The sequence below is a fragment of the Vicugna pacos genome, chromosome 19, assembly GCF_048564905.1.
Source record: "Vicugna pacos chromosome 19, VicPac4, whole genome shotgun sequence".
Lineage (NCBI taxonomy): Eukaryota > Metazoa > Chordata > Mammalia > Artiodactyla > Camelidae > Vicugna > Vicugna pacos.
The window spans coordinates 45,960,321-45,980,990 of NC_133005.1; the positions used below are offsets into that span (position 1 = coordinate 45,960,321).

Genomic DNA, 20,670 nt, shown 5'->3' on the forward strand with positions numbered 1-20,670 from the left:
CCAGTGTGCAGCCCGAGAGACCCAGAGCAGAGGGCCTTGCTAAGCCAGGCCCAGGTTTCTGACCCACAGAAAGCAGCTCATGACTTTGTTTTAAGCTGCTAAGTCTGTGGCACCCTGTCACGCCGTGGCAGGGATGGAGGGCACTGCAAGGACCGAGTGCAGCCGCTGCTGTTTACGACGGAAGCACGTTCTGACGCTCACGACACATGTGCAAGCACAGACCCCTCGGACGTACTGGAGCCAAGTCTTACTTCTCAAGGGAGGTACTTAACTGTCTTTCCTCCAAAGAATCCAAGTTTTACTCAAAAATATTTAAGCTACATAGTCTCAAACACACCAGCAATAGGAAGACTTTCCCCACTAATTCAATTTCCATTAATCAAAAAAAATTACCATTTACTGTCACACTTCCATGGCAGTATGGTACAATTTACACGGTCCAGCCCTCGAGGCCGACACAGGACACAGGGTTATGGCAGGGGTGCCGACAAGCCCACCTCAGAGCCTCCTGTGTGCCCAACACCTGCTGACGGACGGGCGGCGGGGTGCCCCCACCAGAGGCCTGGAGCGAAAACATGCTCTGGGCAGGCCGACCGGGAGAGCAAGATGCATGCAAACCGCGAGAAAGAACCACGGACGGGAAGGGGCCTAGAAACCAGCCGACAGAAGACAGAGGTAAACAGAGCCGGGGAGGGAGCACAGAGCCCGCGCAAGCACTGGCGGGCGCCAGGGAGCACGCAAGGGTGTCCCCTCAGCAGAGGGCGCCCTCGAAGCGCCACCGCTCGGAGGATGGAGGCGAGCCAGGAAGGCGGGGTGGGTGGAAGACCACCGGCTCGCTCAGGGTGGTGGCAGGTGGTTCAGGCACACACATTCTTTGGTGATGAAAAATAATTTCCTTACTTAACATGAACTTTAAACTCAAGATCCCATTCACAAGAACACTTAATAAAGTTTTTAAAAGTGAGTCCATTTAAGGAAAACGTTCAGCCAGTAAAAACAGCACAGAAGGAAGATATAACTAAAAAAAAAAAAGAAAAAAGAAAAAAAGAACGGCAGTGCCGGCATCACACAGGGGCACGGAGCCCATGGGGAGGCCACTGCCCTGCCCCGGGCCCAGCCTCGCACGGCGCCGCTCCAGGGAGATCAACTCATCTCAGAAGAAACAACTGCTGGTCTGGACGGTTCTGTCAACCGCAGTCTGAGATCTCGAAGGCGACCCCACCGCTGACCTCAAGAGACAGGTACTTACGGGCTGGAATATCTTGAGTTTTTTCTTGCCACTTGGGTTCGCAGCTTTCTCAATTCTGCCCTTTATTCCTTGGTCTTCACTCGATTTCTGCTCTATGGTTCCTATACTGGTAAAGTCGGTGCCGTCAGCATCAGCAGCTCTCACCCGCACGTCCTGCGGGTCTGCAGTCTCTGAGCTGTTCTCGTCCTGCACCTGCAGGATGGTGCAATTTGGGCAGATATAGTCTTCCCCATTCCTCTCCAAGAGCCTCCCTCGAGCCTCAGAAATGCCCACACAGTCGCCATGAAACCATTCTTCGCATCGGTCACAGCAAATCATAAACCTGAGATTATAAAATATTAGGAACAGAAAATGAGAAACAAATCAAATGGGTTTCAACATTCTATTATGAAAAATGTGCAAACACACACAACATCCACGTGGCCTTTTCTTGACTTTACTAACATTCAACTAAATTTGCTTCAATCATCTTTGTGGGGGGCGTCCTGCCCTGAACACCACAGTGCTTGCCCATGAAATGGCAACAATGCCTTTACCACCACTCTCCTGACGAACTAAAACTAGTCACCAAACACTCCGGGCACCCAGTCAAAGCCAGACTCTGAGCTGCCCCTACATTCATGCCACCGTCCAGGACAGCTCAGAGTGTTAACCCAAAGAGCTCTCCCAGACCACACCGCCCGGCATGCTGACCTCTGGCTGCACATGGCTGGTGTGAGTGAGGCACAGACACCCAAGGCCACCTGCCACCACTGGACGGTCCCCACCCGCTCCACTTGCTGCTTCTTGGACAAGGACTGGTTTGTCTATTTAAACTGAACAAGTGGCTCCTCCAGGCCAACCAAGGGCTCTTTACATTTCAACAGTGGCAAATCTCAGGTGTCCAGGGCCTGGCCTTTCTGGACAGCTCGGGCACCCAGCCCCGGGGCCACACCTCAACCCACCTGTTGTTGTGGGGCTGCCGGCAGATGCAGTACAGGGCACTGGGGTCGTAGCCCTCACACTCGGGCTTGGGTCTGACCACGTCCCCAGCCTCTTCGTCCTTAAGCCCCGGGGCCGCCCTCCCCTCTGGCCGGCTCTCCCTGGCCTCTCTTGCCACCTGGGGCGTGGCCCCCTGCTCAGCCTCGGGCTCCTGCTGGCCAGGCAGTGAGCCCTCCGCGGGGCCGCCCGCCTGGCCGTCCACAGACTCGGGAGGCTCGTCGCCCCGGCGCTTCTTCCTCAGCCGGCTCTGCGGGCCCTTGGCGGGCCCGTCGGCTGGCTCCTGCGCTCGCTTCCTCCGCAGCCGGTTCTGAAGCTCCTTCAAGGTCAAGCCGTCGCTGTCGCTGTCAGAGGTGTCGTCCTCACCGCCGCCCCCTCTGGCCTTTGCAGGGGCCGGGCGGCCCCTGGCGCCCGCAGAGCTGGCCTTGGGCCCGCTCTTCACATCGGAGGCGCTCTCCACGCTCCCTTCAGAGGCGGTTTCGGCGTCTGTGACGGGGCACGAAGTGGGCTCGCCGGGGTCCTCCAGGGAGACAGGGGCGCTCCTCCTGCCTCTGCGGCGGACAGTGGTGAGGAACTCCTCCACCCGCTCCGTCCGCTTTGGCTGCCGCCCGCTGCGCCGCAGGGAGAGGCTCTGCTGCTGCGGCTGCGGCTCCAGGGAGTCCAACTCCACCTCCCCCACGCCCTCGCGCTTGGCGATGGTGGTTCTCCGGAACCCCCACGTCTTCCTGAACTCTTTGCTGGTGGGCTTGACGGCCCTGGGCGCATCCTCCCCGCTCGGATCGCCCTTCTCGTCCATACCTGCCGGGCAGACACAAGCAGACCACGACGGCGTCAGCCAGGGCCCTGCTCCCTCCAAGGACCAGGAGCCACCGGTGACAGGAGCACCCACAAGGGAGCAGCACCCACGTGGGAAACATGGTGACCCAACACTCCTCCACCTACGCAAGTGAAGGGGCTTCCTAAAGTGCGGTACATGAGACCATTCAAGGTGATTCTTGAAGAAAATTTTAACTGTCATATATCTAATGTTCAGCAGAAAAACACAGCCAGCAACACAGATTTAGTTTGCTGGCTAACTGCTCGGGACAAGGATTTCTAAAACAGGTGGTGGGGAAGGCGTCGAGGAGCAGCATGTGCGTGAGGACAGGACGGGGTCCACCTCCCTCCCCTGGAGTCAGGCTGGCCTTCGACACTCCGGTCCTGGGCTCTGAGGCCCTGAGCTGCATGAGATGTGCAGCCACCCTGTGCACACCTCACACAGAGCAACCATGGGGAGATGGCGTGGTGTTGGCCCGAACCCCAGCCCTGCTGTGGGCTGAGTGGTGAGTGAGCCCTGTGGTCGCCCTGCAGGGGAACCCTGCCCAGACTCAGGAGCCATGACCACGTGGACACGAGGTGGGTGCTGCTTGGGTCCAGTGGGCTCCAGGGACAGGCGTTAACACCGGGACAAAGGAAGTACACAACCAGACGGTACCTTGAATGTGGATTTCTTCTCTCTCTCCTTACCTTTTCACTTTCTTTCTAATGGATTATTAAAGGGTCACGTTTGGGAAAACTTTATTCTTACTTAAAGCGAAGAAGACTTGAAACAGTATATACCTTGAGAATTTTTTTCCCCAAGCTGGCAGGCTTTAATCACATTTAACTGCTAACGATGACTCAGACTTTATGCCACGTTCCATCCTAGAGGATGACTGGTATGGAATGAAAACCTTCAAAACATAAACAAAATTCAAATCACACACAACCTAATCCTTTGCTTCCCAATGAGTGCTGCCACCCCCCATTCACCTGCCCAATTCTGCAGCTCCTCCACCCTGTGTCAGCCTGTGACACTCCCAGGTCACTCAGAAGCCTGCAGGAGTAGCTGTGACATCAGCTGTGCCACCATACCACACCACTTTTCTTGTCTCCCAAGTTCTTCTGCAGGAAAAATTCTCTACAAAACCCGGTTCTCGCCAAAGGGACTAGACAACATCATCGTAAACGCACCACTAAAACCACGACAGTAAAAATAAAGGGGACAATCAAGGTCAACCCCTCAGCACACAATTAACATTCATCTAAAAACTGGGGCTAGAGGCTAGAGTATTTCAATAAAGTATTAATGTTATATCAGTTTCTTTGCATATAATGCCACTTTAGACACAGAAAACATGTTATCGAGCCTTAAGATTTTGCGGTTGACTTTTAATCTTATTGACGCGTTACCTGTCCCAAATGGAAAGCTTGGATACGAAGTTTCCTGACTTGCTGAACACACCACCTGGCTGATGCAGCCACGGGGTGCGGGGACAGCGCCAGGCCGGAAACACTGCTGCTGCTGGTCACTGTTCACAAGTAACAGCACAGGTTATCTCGAGACTGCGCCCATGGAGTAAGCCCCTAAAATGAAGAAAATAGTTTATAGGTCTTAAGTAAATATAGCTAAAACCATGTTTAAAAAAAAGCATCAAACTTTCCAAGCACTCTCTTATTTGAGTGTAGGTCACATGACCTGCAAAGACATCCAGGGAGTGGAAAAACCAACCAACTAGCCTCCAAAACACGGTTCCTTTCCCTAAGGACTTCTAAAAGAAGGGAAGGTACTCTGTCCACACTCTGAAAGCAGGGGGCTGGGACAGGCCAAGGCCAGGGCGCTGGTGGGAAGAGCCCAGGGGCCTCGGGGACAGAGGGTTTCATGACCAGTCATCAGGTGTCAGCTGCTTTCCAATCTACCATCCTCCTTTGGAGATGGACACAGCTCAGTAAAACCCCAGAGAGAAATACGAACACAATGTGCAAAGATGAAAAACAAAACTACACACGAGAGTAAACTATTCAGGAATTCTTACCACTGTAGCTCTGTCATTGTTCTAGTTAAAAACCCAAGAAAGGTTTCAGAAGACGGATGTTAGGATGACTGAACAGGACGTGGTACCGCGTCCACGTGCATCTAAACACCACTTCGCTCCCTCGTTCAAACCACTTCACTTAGTTTATTAGCGAACATGTCTTTGGTCCTGAGTATCAGGCATTCAACGCGTTTCACATTCTAGACCCAAGACCCTCTGCCAGCACCTCACCTCCTTCTCTGACTCAGGCCAACTGCCTCTCCTTCCAGGAGAGAACTTAGTAACTGAGGTCGCCTTAGCAACAGAACAAACATTCCGCGGCACCTCCTTTTAAAGAGACAGTGACCACTTCACCCTGACCAGCCACCCACATCATCATGAACCCATGTCAAAACAAGAAACTGCTTCTCAGAAGGATCTTGAAATAAACTTTCACATTCCACAACAGTGAACATCGACAAAAGCAAAGGAATTTGGATGTTTTCAGGAATGAAGTTTTTAAAGTTTACCTCTGGAAAAAGTTTTTGGATTTGAGTTTTGAATAATCAATCAGAATAGGAGAATCCAGTTATTTCTGTTACATGCAATGAGGTAAAGTACTTTATTCAAAATAGATCAGATCATTTAAAATAATTTGGTTCATTTATCTTGACTTTAATTTACAAAACTGATTTTGTAATTTCTAACACAGAAATTCTAATATAAAATTTCAGCTCATGAAACAAAAGCAGGTCTATCAAGACAAAAGACAAACAAAACATCTATGATCAAGGCGAAAGTTAAAAAAAAAAACTGTGTTATGTTCCAAACACAACTTAGAGTGTACAGGTCCACACACGACAGCAAGCCAACACACCTGATCACACCATGTTGGTAACAAACGCTCCCCAGGAAGAGGACAATGGGAAAGAGAAAAACTGGAGGTGAACACTGAACGTACTGAAATAATTCACTATTACTGTCCTAAGTTTCTAAGTGCAAATTTTTCCATTTCCTACTAATGAGAAGTAGGAATAATACCATGAAATCTTACTTTTCCACAAGCCAACAGTTCTCATCTGCAGTGCCAAAGGCCATTCATGAACAGGCCACAGCCCACCTTCCAAGTTCTTGAAAGGCACTCTCCAACTTTTTGCTGTCAGGGCCCCTTTATACTTTTAAAATTTGAGGACCCCCAAAGAGCTGTTTTTATGTGGGATATATCGGTATTTCCAAAATTAAAGCTGAGAAGGATTTTCAGAATTATGCACATTTGCTGACATTACAGTAAATCCTGACGAGTAGCAGTTCCATAAAAATCAGTCACAAAATGAATCTGAAGCCATGCTTGTGAACTTTCCACAGCTCCTTACATTACAAGCCACTCTGAATGCACCCTCTGCTCCCGTGCTTGGGGGTCACCTGGAAGCCTGGTCCGGACACAGCGGAGCCCATGTGCCAGCAGAGAGCTTAGTGGACAAGGACACGCTGGTTAATGTTGGCGCCCACCTCCCGAAACGTCTTTAGTCACTGCCAACATTCCAATTTTCGCTTACATCTTGAATTTTATCGTAAGTAACAAATACGGTCAGCTGCTTTCCTTGAGACTCATGCCACTTCTCTTCAAGAAAATGCCTGCCAAACGAAACCCCACCTGGAAAACAGAGTCTGTCAGTGGTGCCTCCACCCCGCACACTGTAAACACAACCGTGTGTGTGATGCCCCGTGTGGGGTGGAGAACACTCACCAGGCCAACTATGACTGGGGACAGAGTTCTGACCTCTTAGCCCCTACAAGGGTTTGGGGACCCACATGAAACAGACTGAGAACTTCTGTAACATGCCATTCCTACCTAGTAGTTTAAGAACACGATGAAGGCGTGCAAAGCCATCACACACATGGAGTCTTTAGCATCAGAAGAGATTAAACATTTCCTTCCACAAAACTGTTATCAACCAATAAATGCTCCCTTCAACGCCTAAAAAATATTAAGCTGCCACAAGTGATTTTCTTAAACACAAGATCAAAAATACCCTCCCCAAGTAATGTTAGCGATGCCTGACTCTATGACCATTGTAAATTTGAATGCTTGACCTCCACAAAGCTTCAGACAGGTAGAGGTAACTGCATCTTGCCCATTTAAAGATGTTTAGTTCTATACACTAGAGACTAATTCTGCTAAGACACTTTAAAATACAATATATAACCACAATTAAGGTCCTATTTTCACAGCACGGGAACTGCGAGAAAACAGCTCCAGCTTCTCAAAAAGATAACACACAGATGCGTATCTGTCCCACCTGGTGGCAAAACAGTGTGGTTCTCTGAACCTCATACCCACCCCCCAAAGCAAAAATCAAAATTAACACTAATTGTGCAACAATGGTAACCTGCCAATCTCAAATTACATCCAATGCTATAACACAATCTCATTATGCTGGCCTCTGCTAACTTACTTCTGAAAGACTAGGCCGAAGTTTACAGTTACTTGTACTTTTTATTAAGGGTCTTCTGTCTCACAACTAATCCTCTGCTGTGGAAGAGGAGGGACTGAGAAGACGCTGGCTAAAAGGTTTTTAAGTAACCCCCTCCCCCCAAAAAGACAAGCTTTCCCACTTACTCTCTCACAATTGTTTTTATTAATGGGATGGTCACTCATGAGAGTGCCCAGACATGAGACAGCTCTCTACATCCCGAAGGCACCAGTGTTCTCTGAATACCAGCCCACAGTAGCCGGACGGCCCCACACGTCTAAAGCAGCAAACACCACACCTGTCCACGAAACACGTCCCCCAGACACGGAGAGGCGGCAGGCCTGGGCTCGCGGGGCAGAGGGAGAAGCCCCGCTTTCCTTTACCTGAATTTCCACAGAGAACCTGACTCAGACGTGTTAAGTTACATTTCAGTCCCTCAGACGGCTACTGCAAAGTTTGCTGCTTTCCCAGCAACATTGTCATTATTACAATTATCCTGAAGCAAAGGCACTCACAACACAGAAAGGTTCTCAAGAGGTAAACAGAGACAAACCTAGGAACAATCCTGCTGTTTGGAACTTCTTATATACTTCTGCTCTACAATACGTGGGAATAAAAAGCAAACTTGCTGCGTAACCTGCTGAGGCCCGGTGCTCAGCTGGGCCGCGGTGGGCTCCAGCCTCCCCTACCCCCGCTCCTCGTCGTGGGTGGGCAGGGGGTGCACCGGCCCCCCATAGGGTTTCTAGTGCATAACAGGCTTGTGCCCTCAATGGGCAACTCTCCAAACCAGCTTCAGGGACCATAAGAGCCACCTGAACGTATCAAGATTAGGGAGGGGGTAACGAGGCTTTCCCCATTCTGTCCTGAGCGCTGTGCAGTCTCCTGCCCAGGTTCTGTGAGGATATTCAGGTGAACAGAAGCGGGGCTTCTCCCTCTGCCCCGTGAGCCCAGGCCTGCCGCCCCTCTGTGTCTGGGGGACAAGGTGTTTAGTGGACAGGTGTGGTGTTTGCTGCTGCAGATGTGTGGGGCCGTCCGGCTACTGTGGGCTGGTTTTCAGAGAACACTGGTGCCTTCGGGATGTAGAGAGCTGTCTCAAGTCTGGGCACTGTCACAAGTGACCATCTGGAACGGGCTCCTGCTGTGGTCTGCCTGCCTGCGCCCCTGGCCCAAACTCAGCTCGAAACCCAGTCCTGAGGTGATGGTGCTAGGAGGTGGGGCCCTTGGGTGGTACCTAGTCCACGACGTTGGAGCCCTCAGGAGTGGGCTCACTGCCCTTAAAAATAGGCCCCAGAGCTCACTCGGCCCCTGCAGCCAGGGAGAGGCATCCGGTCTGCGGGCACCCTGGCCTCGGGCCCCCAGCCCTCAGCGCTGTGAGGAACCGTCTACTGCATACGAGGCCTGCAAGTCTGCGGTCTGGTGCAGCAGCCCGAGTGGACTCCCGGTGAGCAAGAAAACACGGTTCCAAACACTGTGCAAGGGGCTGCTGGAATCCTGCCCCCGAGGACTGGTGCTCTTAAGGCTGCTGCCTGGGGCTTAGCGACCCTCTGAACTGTGAAGGCTCTCGTCCTCAGCGAGTGCTGTGTGGGACAAGCCTGGCTGCCGCTGAATTCCCAAGGACAGCACTGGGATGGGTTCCGAAACGGAGCCTCCCCTCTCTTTCCTCGACCAAGACCGAGAGAGCGAGAGAGAGCCCGCGTGACAGACAGACGACCTGCAGGCAGTAAGTCACTTCTCAGGACAGTCACCCCTGCTAAGCACTCCAGGGGCTGCTTCCCCTCGGAGCCTCTAGGTCCCGTAGCTGTGAATTAAAAACCCTGATTCTCCAGGGACCACTCCTGCGATAAGCCACTTGACTGCCTTATAGCCGCAGCGGTCTGTTTGGCCCAAGTCCTCCTGTGCGGGCTACTCCCGTCCAGCACCCCGGGGACATGGTTGCGGATCCCCGCACCCGCCTGTGGTCTCCGGGGGCCAGGCCCCTATACAGGCCACTCTCACCTTGTTTCACTGCAGCAAGAGCTGTTAAGGACCCAGCGAGAGGCTGTGGATAAGGAAAGGACACCCTATAACAAATGCAAAATGCCACTGTGCCCTAAAGCCAACAGAAGCCTTGAGGCTTCCTCACCCAGCAGGCACCCTGGCTGTGCTTGGGCCTCTGGTTCCAGGTGGTCCTCTTCAAGGGAGAGATACGCACTGACACCTCTTCACTGGGGACAACACACATTTTCCACACGTTTCCCAAAAAGCAAGGACGTGGCTGATTCAAAAAAAAAGTTCAAAGACACTGCCTATCTTCTTAAAAGTAATCCATTTTCCCAGTTGTTCAAGTTTAGAGTCAACTATTTTTCTTTTTTTAGTCTCATTTCTCAACAAAAGAGCATTTCTAACTATGACCCAGAGCAGAGGTTCTCAAAGTATGTTGGGGGGACGGGAGTGTGGTCTTTCAGGAGGTCCCCAGGGTCAAACTATTTGCACAACACTCCTCTTTCAGGAGCACGTGGTATTTTTCAGATGCTAAACGACCATGCGATTACAACAGCTGGAATTCAGAAGCAGGCAGGAGAATCTGACGACTGTTGCTTAAGCCAGACATTAAAGAGATTGCCAAACTGTAAAGCAATGCCACCTCTCACCCAGCTGTTTTCCTCTTGGAACAACTTTCATAAAGTGTTAATATGCAAATGTTAATTATTACTTTTAAATGAAAAAGTATACTTAATTGTCAATTTCTAATGCCAAAAGTGGGAAATACCAACAGATACAACACAAACAAAAGCTGTTTGTGGTCCGGGTTAATTTCTGTAGCGGCATCAGTTTGAGAACAGCCGGCAGCATACACCTGACACTGGGAAACTTTAAAGGGCTGCTCTTGACGGGTCAGAAGCAACCCAGAACTTCCCAGTCGGTAGGACCGAAGGACTGTGCCAGTGATGCTTCAGGACTCTGCTCTCCCAGCCCCTCTGGGCCTCTCCTCACCGCAGTTTCACATGATGACTGAGAAAGCACCGATTTCCAATCATGAAATTGCAGCATTCAGAGTGCCTACCACTCCAGTTCAAAGGGAAAGTGGTTGGAGAAAACAACACAGGCCTTCTCTCTCACAAGGATCCGCTTCCCAAGTGGAGCTGCATCTCATAAAGGAATTAGGATCTCAAACCACAGGTCAAGGTGCAAAAAGAATGGTTGGAGGAATGTGCGGAAATACAAAACACAAGAACTGTGTATCTCAGCTGGAGTCCTTCCTTTCCCTGAGATTAGCGGAGGCCAATGTCTAGTTTTAGGGGCGGTGTGGCAAGTCCAAGCTTACATTAGAAAGCTATGAGATAGGGGGCAGAGTCTGTGCGTCAGCTCTGCAGGCCCACCAGAGCTGGGCTTGGTGCAGCTCTCGGGCTCGTCAAGGCTGCACAGGCGGGGCACACGCAGACAGGAGCCACCTTACTGCCAAACACACATCCTTAGGGGGAAAACACTTTCAATTACAATCTAACAAACCTGAAGAGTCAGCAGCTAGTGTCGACCCAGCCCTGTCTTGATGGAATGCTGGGATCAACTCCTCCAGCAACCCACGACCTGATCAAGGCAGCCAGCAGCCACCCTTCCCCTGCCGGGCAAATTAATGAGTCAGGTAAGTCCTCTGATAAGTAGACTGGGGGCTGGGAGGCTCAAGGGGCAGCACCGTGGAAGAAGGCAGGCGTTGTGCCAGGATGTTCCTGGCTTCAACCCCAGCTGCAAACCTAACAGCTAGACGTGCTGCTCAGGAAACGGGGACAACTGTAACCTCAGTTTCCTAAAAGGATATCTGAAACCACACCATGTCAAGTGCCAGTCAGCACTTATACACAGCAAACGTGTAATAAACGGCACACGTCATTTGACAGAGTGGCAATGTCAGACATGACCAGTTGGGGAAACAGGACTCCATAGGAGAGACTGCAAACATTTACCAAGAGCCCTTTACGTCGGTACAGAGCACGCAGTAGCTCTGTCCCCCAGCCAGGTGGGGCCGCTTCATCTTGACTCGGCAGAGATAACCGGGAAAGTGCAAGTGCGTTTATAAGGGTGCTCCCAGCAGGTTTTTTTTTTTTTATACTAAGGGACACAAACCAATGTCCATCACCGAGGGACTGGTTTGAAAAAACAGTCAAGAAACATCCATACGATGAAATCATTTAAGGATGTAACGAGGGGGTGACAAGCTCCACCCTCTGAAAGAGTCTCACATGGGAGTGGGGAGACAAGTCAGCCCTGCACAGTGGCCCCACCTCCTAACACCCTCTGCCCAACACATGCAACCAGGCTCACAAACAGGACAACAGCTCTAACGCTGGGCTTCCACACAGTGCTGTTTCTGGGGTTTCTGCTTCCTTCTTTATATTTTTACATTGTCTTGATTTTCTACATATATATTTATCTTCGCAAAACAAACACAGTAATCTTTGTATTGGGGGGGAAACCTCTTTTACCTTCTTGTAAAGGTTTATTAAATACCACATTAAGAGTCTGTATTAGCATAAGAAAAGCAAAACCACAGCAGCAAAGTTTGATACTCAAGCATCTGCTTTACAAATTACAAACGTGACAATCCCACTGCTTACTGAACAGGTTTACAGGGACTGCTGCAAAAGCAGGATCATCATCCATTCAACTTCGTATCACTTACCCTCAGAATCAGAGTTGACCCTTGAGACAAACAGGAGTTAGGCTTCAAGCCTGCACACACCTCACACCCAGGCTCTGCACGCTGTGGCCTGTGCAGCACCGCAGTGTTTACTCCTGAACAGGGCCCTGTGTAAGTGGGCCCGGGCAGCTCAAAGCCATGCCGTTCAAGGGCCAGCTGCACTGCTCAGAAAACGAGAGTGAGGCCTAAGCAAGGGGGTGCGGGCACTCAGACCACGTGCGCTCCATGCAGGCAGTGTGTGACCTCCCCTCAAGTCACTGTTAATCACAGAACCTCCGGAAAGGAACTCACGCACATCCCTCGGTGCTGGCCATAAAGAGGGCAGTGTCAGATATCCACTGGGAGGGGCTCCACCGTTTACACAAGGAACGCAAAAAGGAGATTGTTTCAGGAAATTTTCCTTAATGGACTTTCTGAGTCCACCAGGTATACGAGAAATCAGGTCTCTATCGGACATGGTGCCAACAGCGCAGACTCAAGGACAACAGGGAGCTGGCCTGTCAACATTCAATCTTGGCTCCCCAAGGGCCAAATGGAAGTCACCTGGTATCATGGGACAGGTGTATAAAAAAGGTAAAACATTAGCACTTTGCAGAAATAGAAAACAATCAGGACCTGGAACATCCAGAAAACACATACTACAAAGAACCAGTCTGTGGGCTGCCCAGGAAGGGGCCTCTACTCAATGAGGACTTACAGCGTCAACAGCAGGACCTACAAACTCCTCCGCCGAAGCCCCCACTCCAATACCTCTCCTCCCACCATGAAGACTAACCCTACCCTCATGAAGGCCCACTTGAAGCACTGGGTGCCCTGTGTCCAAGCCCCAGTGACACAGCTCCTCAGCAAGCCATTGTGATGCTCACACATCCACACGGTCGCCGTGGGAACGAGCAGACATCCAGGGGAGGCGTCAACCTCACAACCTTTAATGTGTCCTTTCTTATCAGAGTCCAGAGTGCTACCCATTACACATAGGGCCTATTATAATGTCTTTTCTTATCAAAGCATAACTCACTTTGCTTGAAATGGCCCGAATTCAATCAAAAACTAATAAAAGACAACTCTTGGTGGAAAATCAGAAATAAATTAAAAATACATATTATTCCTACTCATTATTAAAATAAGTCTACAAGAACACAGGCAAGGAGGAAACAGCACTTAGGAAATGTGTTAGGCAGAAAGTTTCACCACAGGGTTGGGGCTGGGTCCTCTCAGGTGACATGTGGGGTGTCTATGCTGTGTTAAAAATGGCAAAATAATGGTCTAGTCATAGAGATGGCGTGTGTGTATGCCAAACCCAAGTGCCAGTAAGGGCTCTAGGTTCCAGGGTACAAGGCTGCCAACACTGGATTTCAATGAAGGAGCTAGGAGGCCCTCACAAGTCCCCACTTCACTTGTCTCCAGGACTGAGAAGGCCACCTTTCTGGTATTCACTGAGTAAACTGAGAAATCTTTTTAAAGGTCCTTGATTTTATTTCCTCAAAACAGACGCCTAAAGCACCTTCTTGGAAGCGTGTTTAAGCCAGGGACTACATCACGCCAGGAAAATCATGGGACATTTGCCTGGGGTTGGCCCAACAGCCCAGTTAGAACTCAGCTGTGTGTTCCTGGACAAGTTCCTTACAGGTGCTTCACCTTCCTGGAGGCTAGAATGGTACCGAGCACCCTAGTGGTCGAAACGAATTAGCACTCATAAACTGCTCAGAACAGGGTCCACCTTGGTGGAACGCCCACTGGAGGCTCTGCTTCCCCCAACCCAACCCCTGTACCAATCTACGGCTGCCCTGAGGTTTGTGAACATACTGGGGGAAAAGTCTTACTATTCGCCTCTTCGCCTTCAAAATGCCCGACACGCTCAAATCGCGCTCCACCAGCGCGCAAAGGACACGGATGCTGCCATCTACGGCTGACCGCCAATTACAGAGCACCCTCAACCTACCTCGTGTGCTGCTGTCCCAAGGCCCCAACTCTAGGCCCACTGTCTGAGGGGTCAGATCTAGGGCGGAAAACCTGTCCTGACCCCCAGGGTCTCCCAAGCGGGCGGGGGAGCGGCAGACACCGAGCAGAGCGCGCGAAACGTGGGGCGGGAATGGCACAGCGGACGGCAGGGCCGGCACGCCTCCCGTCGAAGGTGAGAGGTGCCCCTTCCCTTTTTCAGGATGACCAGCGGGCAACACAGCACAAATCGGTTTCATGTCACACATCGAGTTGACAAGTCACGCAATAAAACCCAAAATTCTGTATTTTGCGGCTGGGCACAGTCTTAAAAAAAAAACCGAAACCGACTTTCCAAACTTCTTTTTTGCTTCCTACAGCATCGAATACCACACAACTAACGTAATGTTCGCCTTTACAAGAGCAGTCGACTAGAAGCCTGAAATTACCTGAAAGCGAACAGAACCACACCTTATAGAAAAACGCTAAAATGAAACTTCACCTCCTGCAAGATGTCTAGAGAAACTCACCGGACTAAAGAGAGAATTCAACTCTACGTTACTCCGTTACTTGAAACAGAATCGCTTCCGCGCCCAAGCAGCCAGACTCGGAACTCCCAGGAAAAAGCGCTTCCCTCCCCCTCCCCGGTCGCGCGCCGCCGCCGCGGGGCACCGGGCCGCGCTGTGCCCGCGCTCCCTTCGGTCCGTCCAGGCTGAGACGCGACGGCGAGCACCGCCCGCGGCGGCCCGGCCGGACCCGGGAGTGGGCCCCGCGCCCCCACGCCGCCCGCCCCTCCCCCCGGCCCGCGGCCGCCGCCATCTTCTCCGCTCGGCGGAGCGCGGCCCGGCGCGGCCCCTGCGGCTCCGGGCGGGCTCGGTCCGGGCGCCGCCGCCCCCGCCCGTCCGGATGCGGCCCCGCGGCGGCCGGCCCCTCCGCCCCGGCCGCCACTCACCGCGGGCAGCAGGCCTCTAGAGTTTCGCAGCCATTCCCTCGAAGCGCCGCGGAGCGAGGGGACAGGAGAGCGGGCGGGCGGGCACGGCGCCGGCACCGAGATGCGGGGCTAGAAGAGCCGCCCGCGCTGCGAGCGGAGGGAAGACGTCGGCCACCGAGACGTGGAGCTAGATGGGCCGGCCGCGCGCCGCGCAGCGCCCCCTCACGGCGGGCGGAGGAAGGAGACTGGCCCAGGCCCCGCCCCTGCCCTGCGCCGCGCGCCCCTGTGGGTCCGGCCACCCCGAGGGGAGCGCACAGTGCCTGGGCTTCCGTTGGCTGGTCGCCCTGGGCCCACTTAGTGGCAGAAGGGGCCGGGAGGAAGATAGGAGCAAGGCACAACGCTCCTTTCCCACCAGACCGCGGTCGAGCCGGGCCTCCGCGGAAGCACGGCTACAAAGAGGTGAGCTCACACAACTGGGCACACTGGGCCACCAGGGTTGCAAGGAAAGGGCTATGATAACCCTCCCCCTGGATTTTCTTCACTCAGTGCTGACGAGTGACACCCCAGCACCTGCCTGCCCCCAAATACTCAGCAAATGGACCTCAGAGGGGAATCACCTGCTTCCTTGGGACACTACAGACACCAGCCCTGAGAACACTAACTCCTTGACCAAGGGCTGGCCTCTGTCCCCATCACTGCCTCTACAGCTCCCTGCTCTCACGTTCCTTAGAAGCAGGAACCCTGGGCAAAAAGCAGAAAACTGCCCTGTGTGCAGTAAAGCTGCACTCCCGCCCTGCCAGCTGCTTCCACGCAGGAGAACCAGGGCCTGGGAGCAGGTGTGTGTGAGTGAAAAAGATTGCAGCCGTATCAGTAAACAAAGAATGCTGAGGCCGTGGAGTCATCAGCCGCTATTGCCACCCCCACCCCTCCACCTCCCGCCCCAGTGAGCTGGAGGGAACTCAGGATGTGAAAGAACAGCATACAGGCCCTGGACAGCTAGGTGCACATCAAAGGAATGATTTCAAGGAGCCCATACCTTTGCACCTTCCCATACATAGAGAAAAGTGATAAATTCCTTAACTGGAGGTGTCTGGTTTTCTTTGATTAACAGTAATCTTTTGATGCTCTGACTACCTGGGGGTCTTTGTTGGAAAGACTCATATATCCTGGCTTCTACCTTGCTGCTTTGGAACAGCCTTTTAGAGTGATCTGAGATGCTGAGTCCTGGGCTTGAGTCCTAAGAAAATCTACTGAATAAAGTAGCTCTCAGCTTTCAGGCTGTGCTTTTAGACAAACATCTTGAAGACCCCATAGCCTGCTAGGTTCTGAGAGACTCTCCTTCAAAGGAACATAGTACGGCTTGTCTCTGCTGGTGGGATTCCATGAGGACCACCTTCATCAAATCTTGCAGGGATGAATACTGCTCTTCCACCTTGACTGTCTTCAGGTTTGCCCCAGATAGGTGTAGTGAGAAGTCTAGAAACCAGACAGAAGTAGCTGAAACCGGCTTGAACAAGCAGTGTGATCTCGGGCAAGTGGTCTGTAAAATGGGACTCACATGCTGGGCCGTAGGGGAAAGCTCACATGGGGACCCCCTGCAAAGGGCTCCGTAAATGGGAGCTGGAGTGAGGACACCCCACTCAGCCCCTTCAGCTGAAAATCCTTCAAAGAAGCGAAACCAGTAGCAATGCCCTTCTGCAAAGTGAGATTTTCACTGAGATGCGGCTCCAGGTGGGTGCTCGGAGGGATGAAAGGCACCAAAGGCAGAGCTGCCGGGAGGAGGAAGCAGGAGACAGCTCGGGGTGGAAAAGCAAGTGGGCAGAAGGGAAAGGAGCTGCAGGAAGCCCCACCTGCAGTCATTACAGCACTCAGTGACCCTCAGGATGGCTCTTACGCAGTAAAAGGAAATTGCTCACCCCCTCAACAACTGTGCCTCCCGCTTGCAACCTCTCAGCAGCAGCTGGCTCTGACCCTGGGCCTGCGGGCTGAGGGGTCCCTGCCACCCTCTCACTACTCCGGCCTCCTCGGCCTCCTCAAGTAATTCCAGTTCACCTGTCTGCACTCCTCACGGGAGCCACTCTCACTTGCTGAAAAAGGCATTTCTGGAAGCGCAGTTTGGGTACATTTCACCTGAACTCAACTAGCTAAGAAATATTCCCTCCTAATAAACTTACTTTTCATAGCTGAACTCAGAGGAGCAAACAGACTAAAAAGGAGTCTCTGGTTGTCTCAGATTCTTTCCTAAATACACCAGGTGTGCAAGCCAAATCCCAAAGGTCAGAGGGCTGCCAACAGGAGGGAGCAGGAAGCCGCACAGGCTTCCACCCTCGGGGATTTCAGTCTCTGACAAAAGCGCGTCACCAGCAGGTGTAGACACCAGGTCCCGCTGCCCCACCTCACAGACACATTTGGGAACTTTATCAAAGCGGAAAAGCACATCAGAAAACTCAGCGATCCCTTTAAAAAACTGCCTTCCTGTGTTCAGCCTCCTCTCCTTGAGTTAAAGCCCATTGGAAAGCAGGGTCCTGAGCAGAGCACCTGACCCAACGAGAAACCCCCGAAGCAGGGCGCCCGCTCCTGGAGGTGAGGTGAGAGGTGAGGCAGGACCCAACAGGCTCCACCCTTTGCAGGGACAATGTAAAACCTTTATTGTTCCTCTCATTTGGAATTCAAAGGCAGGCAGGCAGGCAGAGAAGTGGCCTGCTGGTCAAGGTCGAGGGTGGGTCTGATGCCTGGCCCCGGACAAGGTCCCTAGGGAACCTGGACCCAAACTCAGACCCAGGCCAGAGGTGGAGGGGAGAGGCAGAGCAGGAGAGACAAGAGGGGGAGGGGAGGCCAAGGGGCAAGGTCAACGTCGGACCCTCTCAGCTCCTCCTCCCTGGCCTCTGCCAGCAGTTTGGAGGAAAACCACAGGATTCTTCCAGAATGGCTACTGCAGGGGCCCCGACCTAGTGGTCAGGGGCTGCAGGGTTCCTGGCGTCCCTGAGGCCAGAGAACCACAGGCTGTGGGCTCACCAGGCTGGAGCCACCCTCTCAGGACAACCGGCTGTCCCCTCAGCTTTGCTCTTGCCCTGTTTCAGGGCCCCAGGGTGCCGGGCGCCCAGAGGCTGCACTCCTAACCATCAAGGTGAACGAAAGGATTATCACACAATACACCCCCCATCACTCCCTGGGGACAGAATGCAGGTTCCCAACACAGATAAACCTCGTGTTTTTTTATTATCACTAACACAAGCATCAACCACTGTATCTTCTTTTTCTTTTTCTGAGCAATGAATGAATTGGCATCACTCTTACACTACGTACAGCCAGCTAGCAGCCAACTGGAGGTGCATCCACACGCACAGTCCTGTCATCTGACCAGTGCTGAAAGGTCTCGCCATAAGCTGGAGACCACCCCAAGCAGAGCAGAGCTAAGTCCCAGGCTTTGGCCCCTCGCTAAGGAAAGTGTGAAGCCGAAACTGGCTGCTGCTCTCGGAAGCTGCTTTCAAGTTAGAGAACCCCCACCCCAGGGCCCTCGGTGCCCCACTCCCCTCTGCAGGACCACCCCGCATACCTGCATTTCTGCAGGATTAAATAAAAAACATCTCTTGACCTGTGTTTACCCTAACAAAACCCACTGCCGCAGGAAACAGCCTGCCTCCCAACACCCTAGGTAGACAAGTCTCCGTCCTGTCCTTACCGGTCAGGAAGCCTGTTACAGGTCTCACAACCAGTCAGACACCTGTGCATGTCTGACCACACCGCCCCCACTCCCCGTGTGCACAGCCCCCTCCTCCAATGACAGACCCTGCCCGCCCGCCCTCGCGGCTCACCCAGGCCCCTCTCGTCTGCGGGGCCCGCTGCTGTCTTTGGCAGTGTAACCTAGCAACTCCTTTCCTGTTCTCCTTTGCCTTTGGTAAAGTCACCGGCCCACCAGTGCTGCCCACGAAGGGAGACAGGTCCCCATTCCTAAGCAGACCTTTGTTTGTCCACCACCAGGGCCATCCCACACCTGTGCGTCACTGCTGGAAAGGCAACTTCGTGGACTACGTGGATCCTGCTGGGCGCTGCTCTGAGGCAGGGCAGGGGGACTAACAGGCAGGATGGAAAAGGGGCCACCAAACAAACAAAAAACAAAAAAGTGGGGGGGGAGTGAAAATTAGGAGTTAACCTTTGTATCCAACCCCAAAGACCTACTGAAAGTCAGCTGTGGAACGTGACGGGCTCCTTAGTCAAAGGAGCAAATGAGAACCATACTAATCTTCTGTCTTTTATACAAAAGAATACATAAACGGGAAAATGCGAAAGATTAGGAAAGGGAACAGGGTGGGAGGAGGGGGTCACCCCAGGCACGCTGTGCCCAGCAACCCTCTACACGGATGCTGCAGCTGGCCCTGCGGACGGAGTGCCACCGCTCGCCAGCAGCAGCAGAGCCTGGCCCTGTGACCGGCGGGAGTGGAGCGGCAGCGCTGTGGCTCCGAGGCCGCCCCACCTCTGGGAGGCCCAGATCGACGGCAAGAAGCGGGGCTAGATGCGTCCTTCCCATGTCCACCGCTTCCCAGAGCCCTTCAGACAGAAACACAAATCCAAGGAGCCGCCTCTCCTGTAAGAAAGCCCCGGTTTGTCACCTACACCAGAGGGACCACCCTCACGGAGCACAGTGTGTCACTCATGCCTCTTAGGATGTTCCTGCTACTCTGAGACGTCTTCTGTCCCCTGTGAGTTTAGTGAAAAAAGTAAATGCAGTTAATTTCAGAAGAAATTTTAACACATATAAGGCATAAAAATTGTATTTCCTTTCTAGTTGACTTCATCTCCTAACCATCTCCAAAAGAACACACCAAATAAAAAGGGCAGGAAAATCAATGCCTTCACAGCTTTTGACAGAAAAGCAGTTGAGGAGAAACATAGTTGTGCCTGAACACACCGTTCACCTGCACACGCTCCTCACAGAGCGGTGCCAGGACGAGGGCGAGTCCCGCAGACCTGTCCCCATTCCGAGGCCAGCTGGGAGCAGGGGCCGCGGGGCCCCAGGGGCAGGGGGCAGTTACAACCGTACCAGCTACAATTTAATAGATTATTTTTTCCAAAATGAAATACTTGAAAAGTAAGAGACTGCTGAAAGTCAGGTCTAATGGTAGCTTTCTGGATTTGTCCAAAATAGAAAAAAACGTAACGTATAAATTCCTGTTCTTGCCTGACTCATAAAAACAAAATGGCGAAAGTGAGGAAGAACGCATCCGAAGGAACTGCCAACAAGGACAGCAGAGGCTGAGCGACCAGGAGTTTCCACAGGGCGCCCAAAAGCCTCTACTCCGGACCTCAGCAAAACCAACGCCCAGAAAACACCCTTCCAATGCCAAAACAGTCTTGAGGTCCCATCTGGACCACGTGCTTCTCAACTGCAGAAATCCAAGGAGAAACAAGAGCTCCCAAACCTGTCCACAGAAGGCAGGAGCCCAAGAAAGCTGCCCTTTCTGATGGTACGGAGGAATGCAAAATCCTGGGAGCTGGTCAGACAGACAGAAGTTCCTCTTGTTCCAACGGAAAGTAAAAGCACTTAGAGAGTAAACATAAGGTTTTAAAGTTAAAAACGCAAAAACAAAATTTTGAGAGTGTGTTTTTAAAAA

General features: G+C 52.4%; 1 protein-coding gene across 6 annotated transcripts in view; it reads right to left on the reverse strand.

The window, feature by feature from the left end:
* The window catches only part of DIDO1 (death inducer-obliterator 1), a 51,847-nt gene that overhangs the window by 27,338 nt on the left and 3,839 nt on the right, over positions 1-20,670 (reverse strand). For 3 of the 6 annotated variants that reach the window (XM_072944554.1, XM_072944550.1, XM_072944555.1), the window contains exons 2-5: positions 4,439-4,612; positions 3,827-3,939; positions 2,194-3,025; positions 1,250-1,571 (exon numbers count right to left, since the gene is read on the reverse strand). In XM_072944554.1, coding sequence (XP_072800655.1) covers positions 1,250-1,571; positions 2,194-3,023 — 1,152 coding nt within the window. In that variant the 5' untranslated portion in view covers positions 3,024-3,025; positions 3,827-3,939; positions 4,439-4,612. Of the gene's footprint in view, positions 1-1,249; positions 1,572-2,193; positions 3,026-3,826; positions 3,940-4,438; positions 4,613-5,061; positions 5,299-12,886; positions 12,977-15,079; positions 15,211-20,670 lie in introns of those variants that run through there. The other 3 variants (XM_072944551.1, XM_072944553.1, XM_072944552.1) reach the window with 3 other exon arrangements.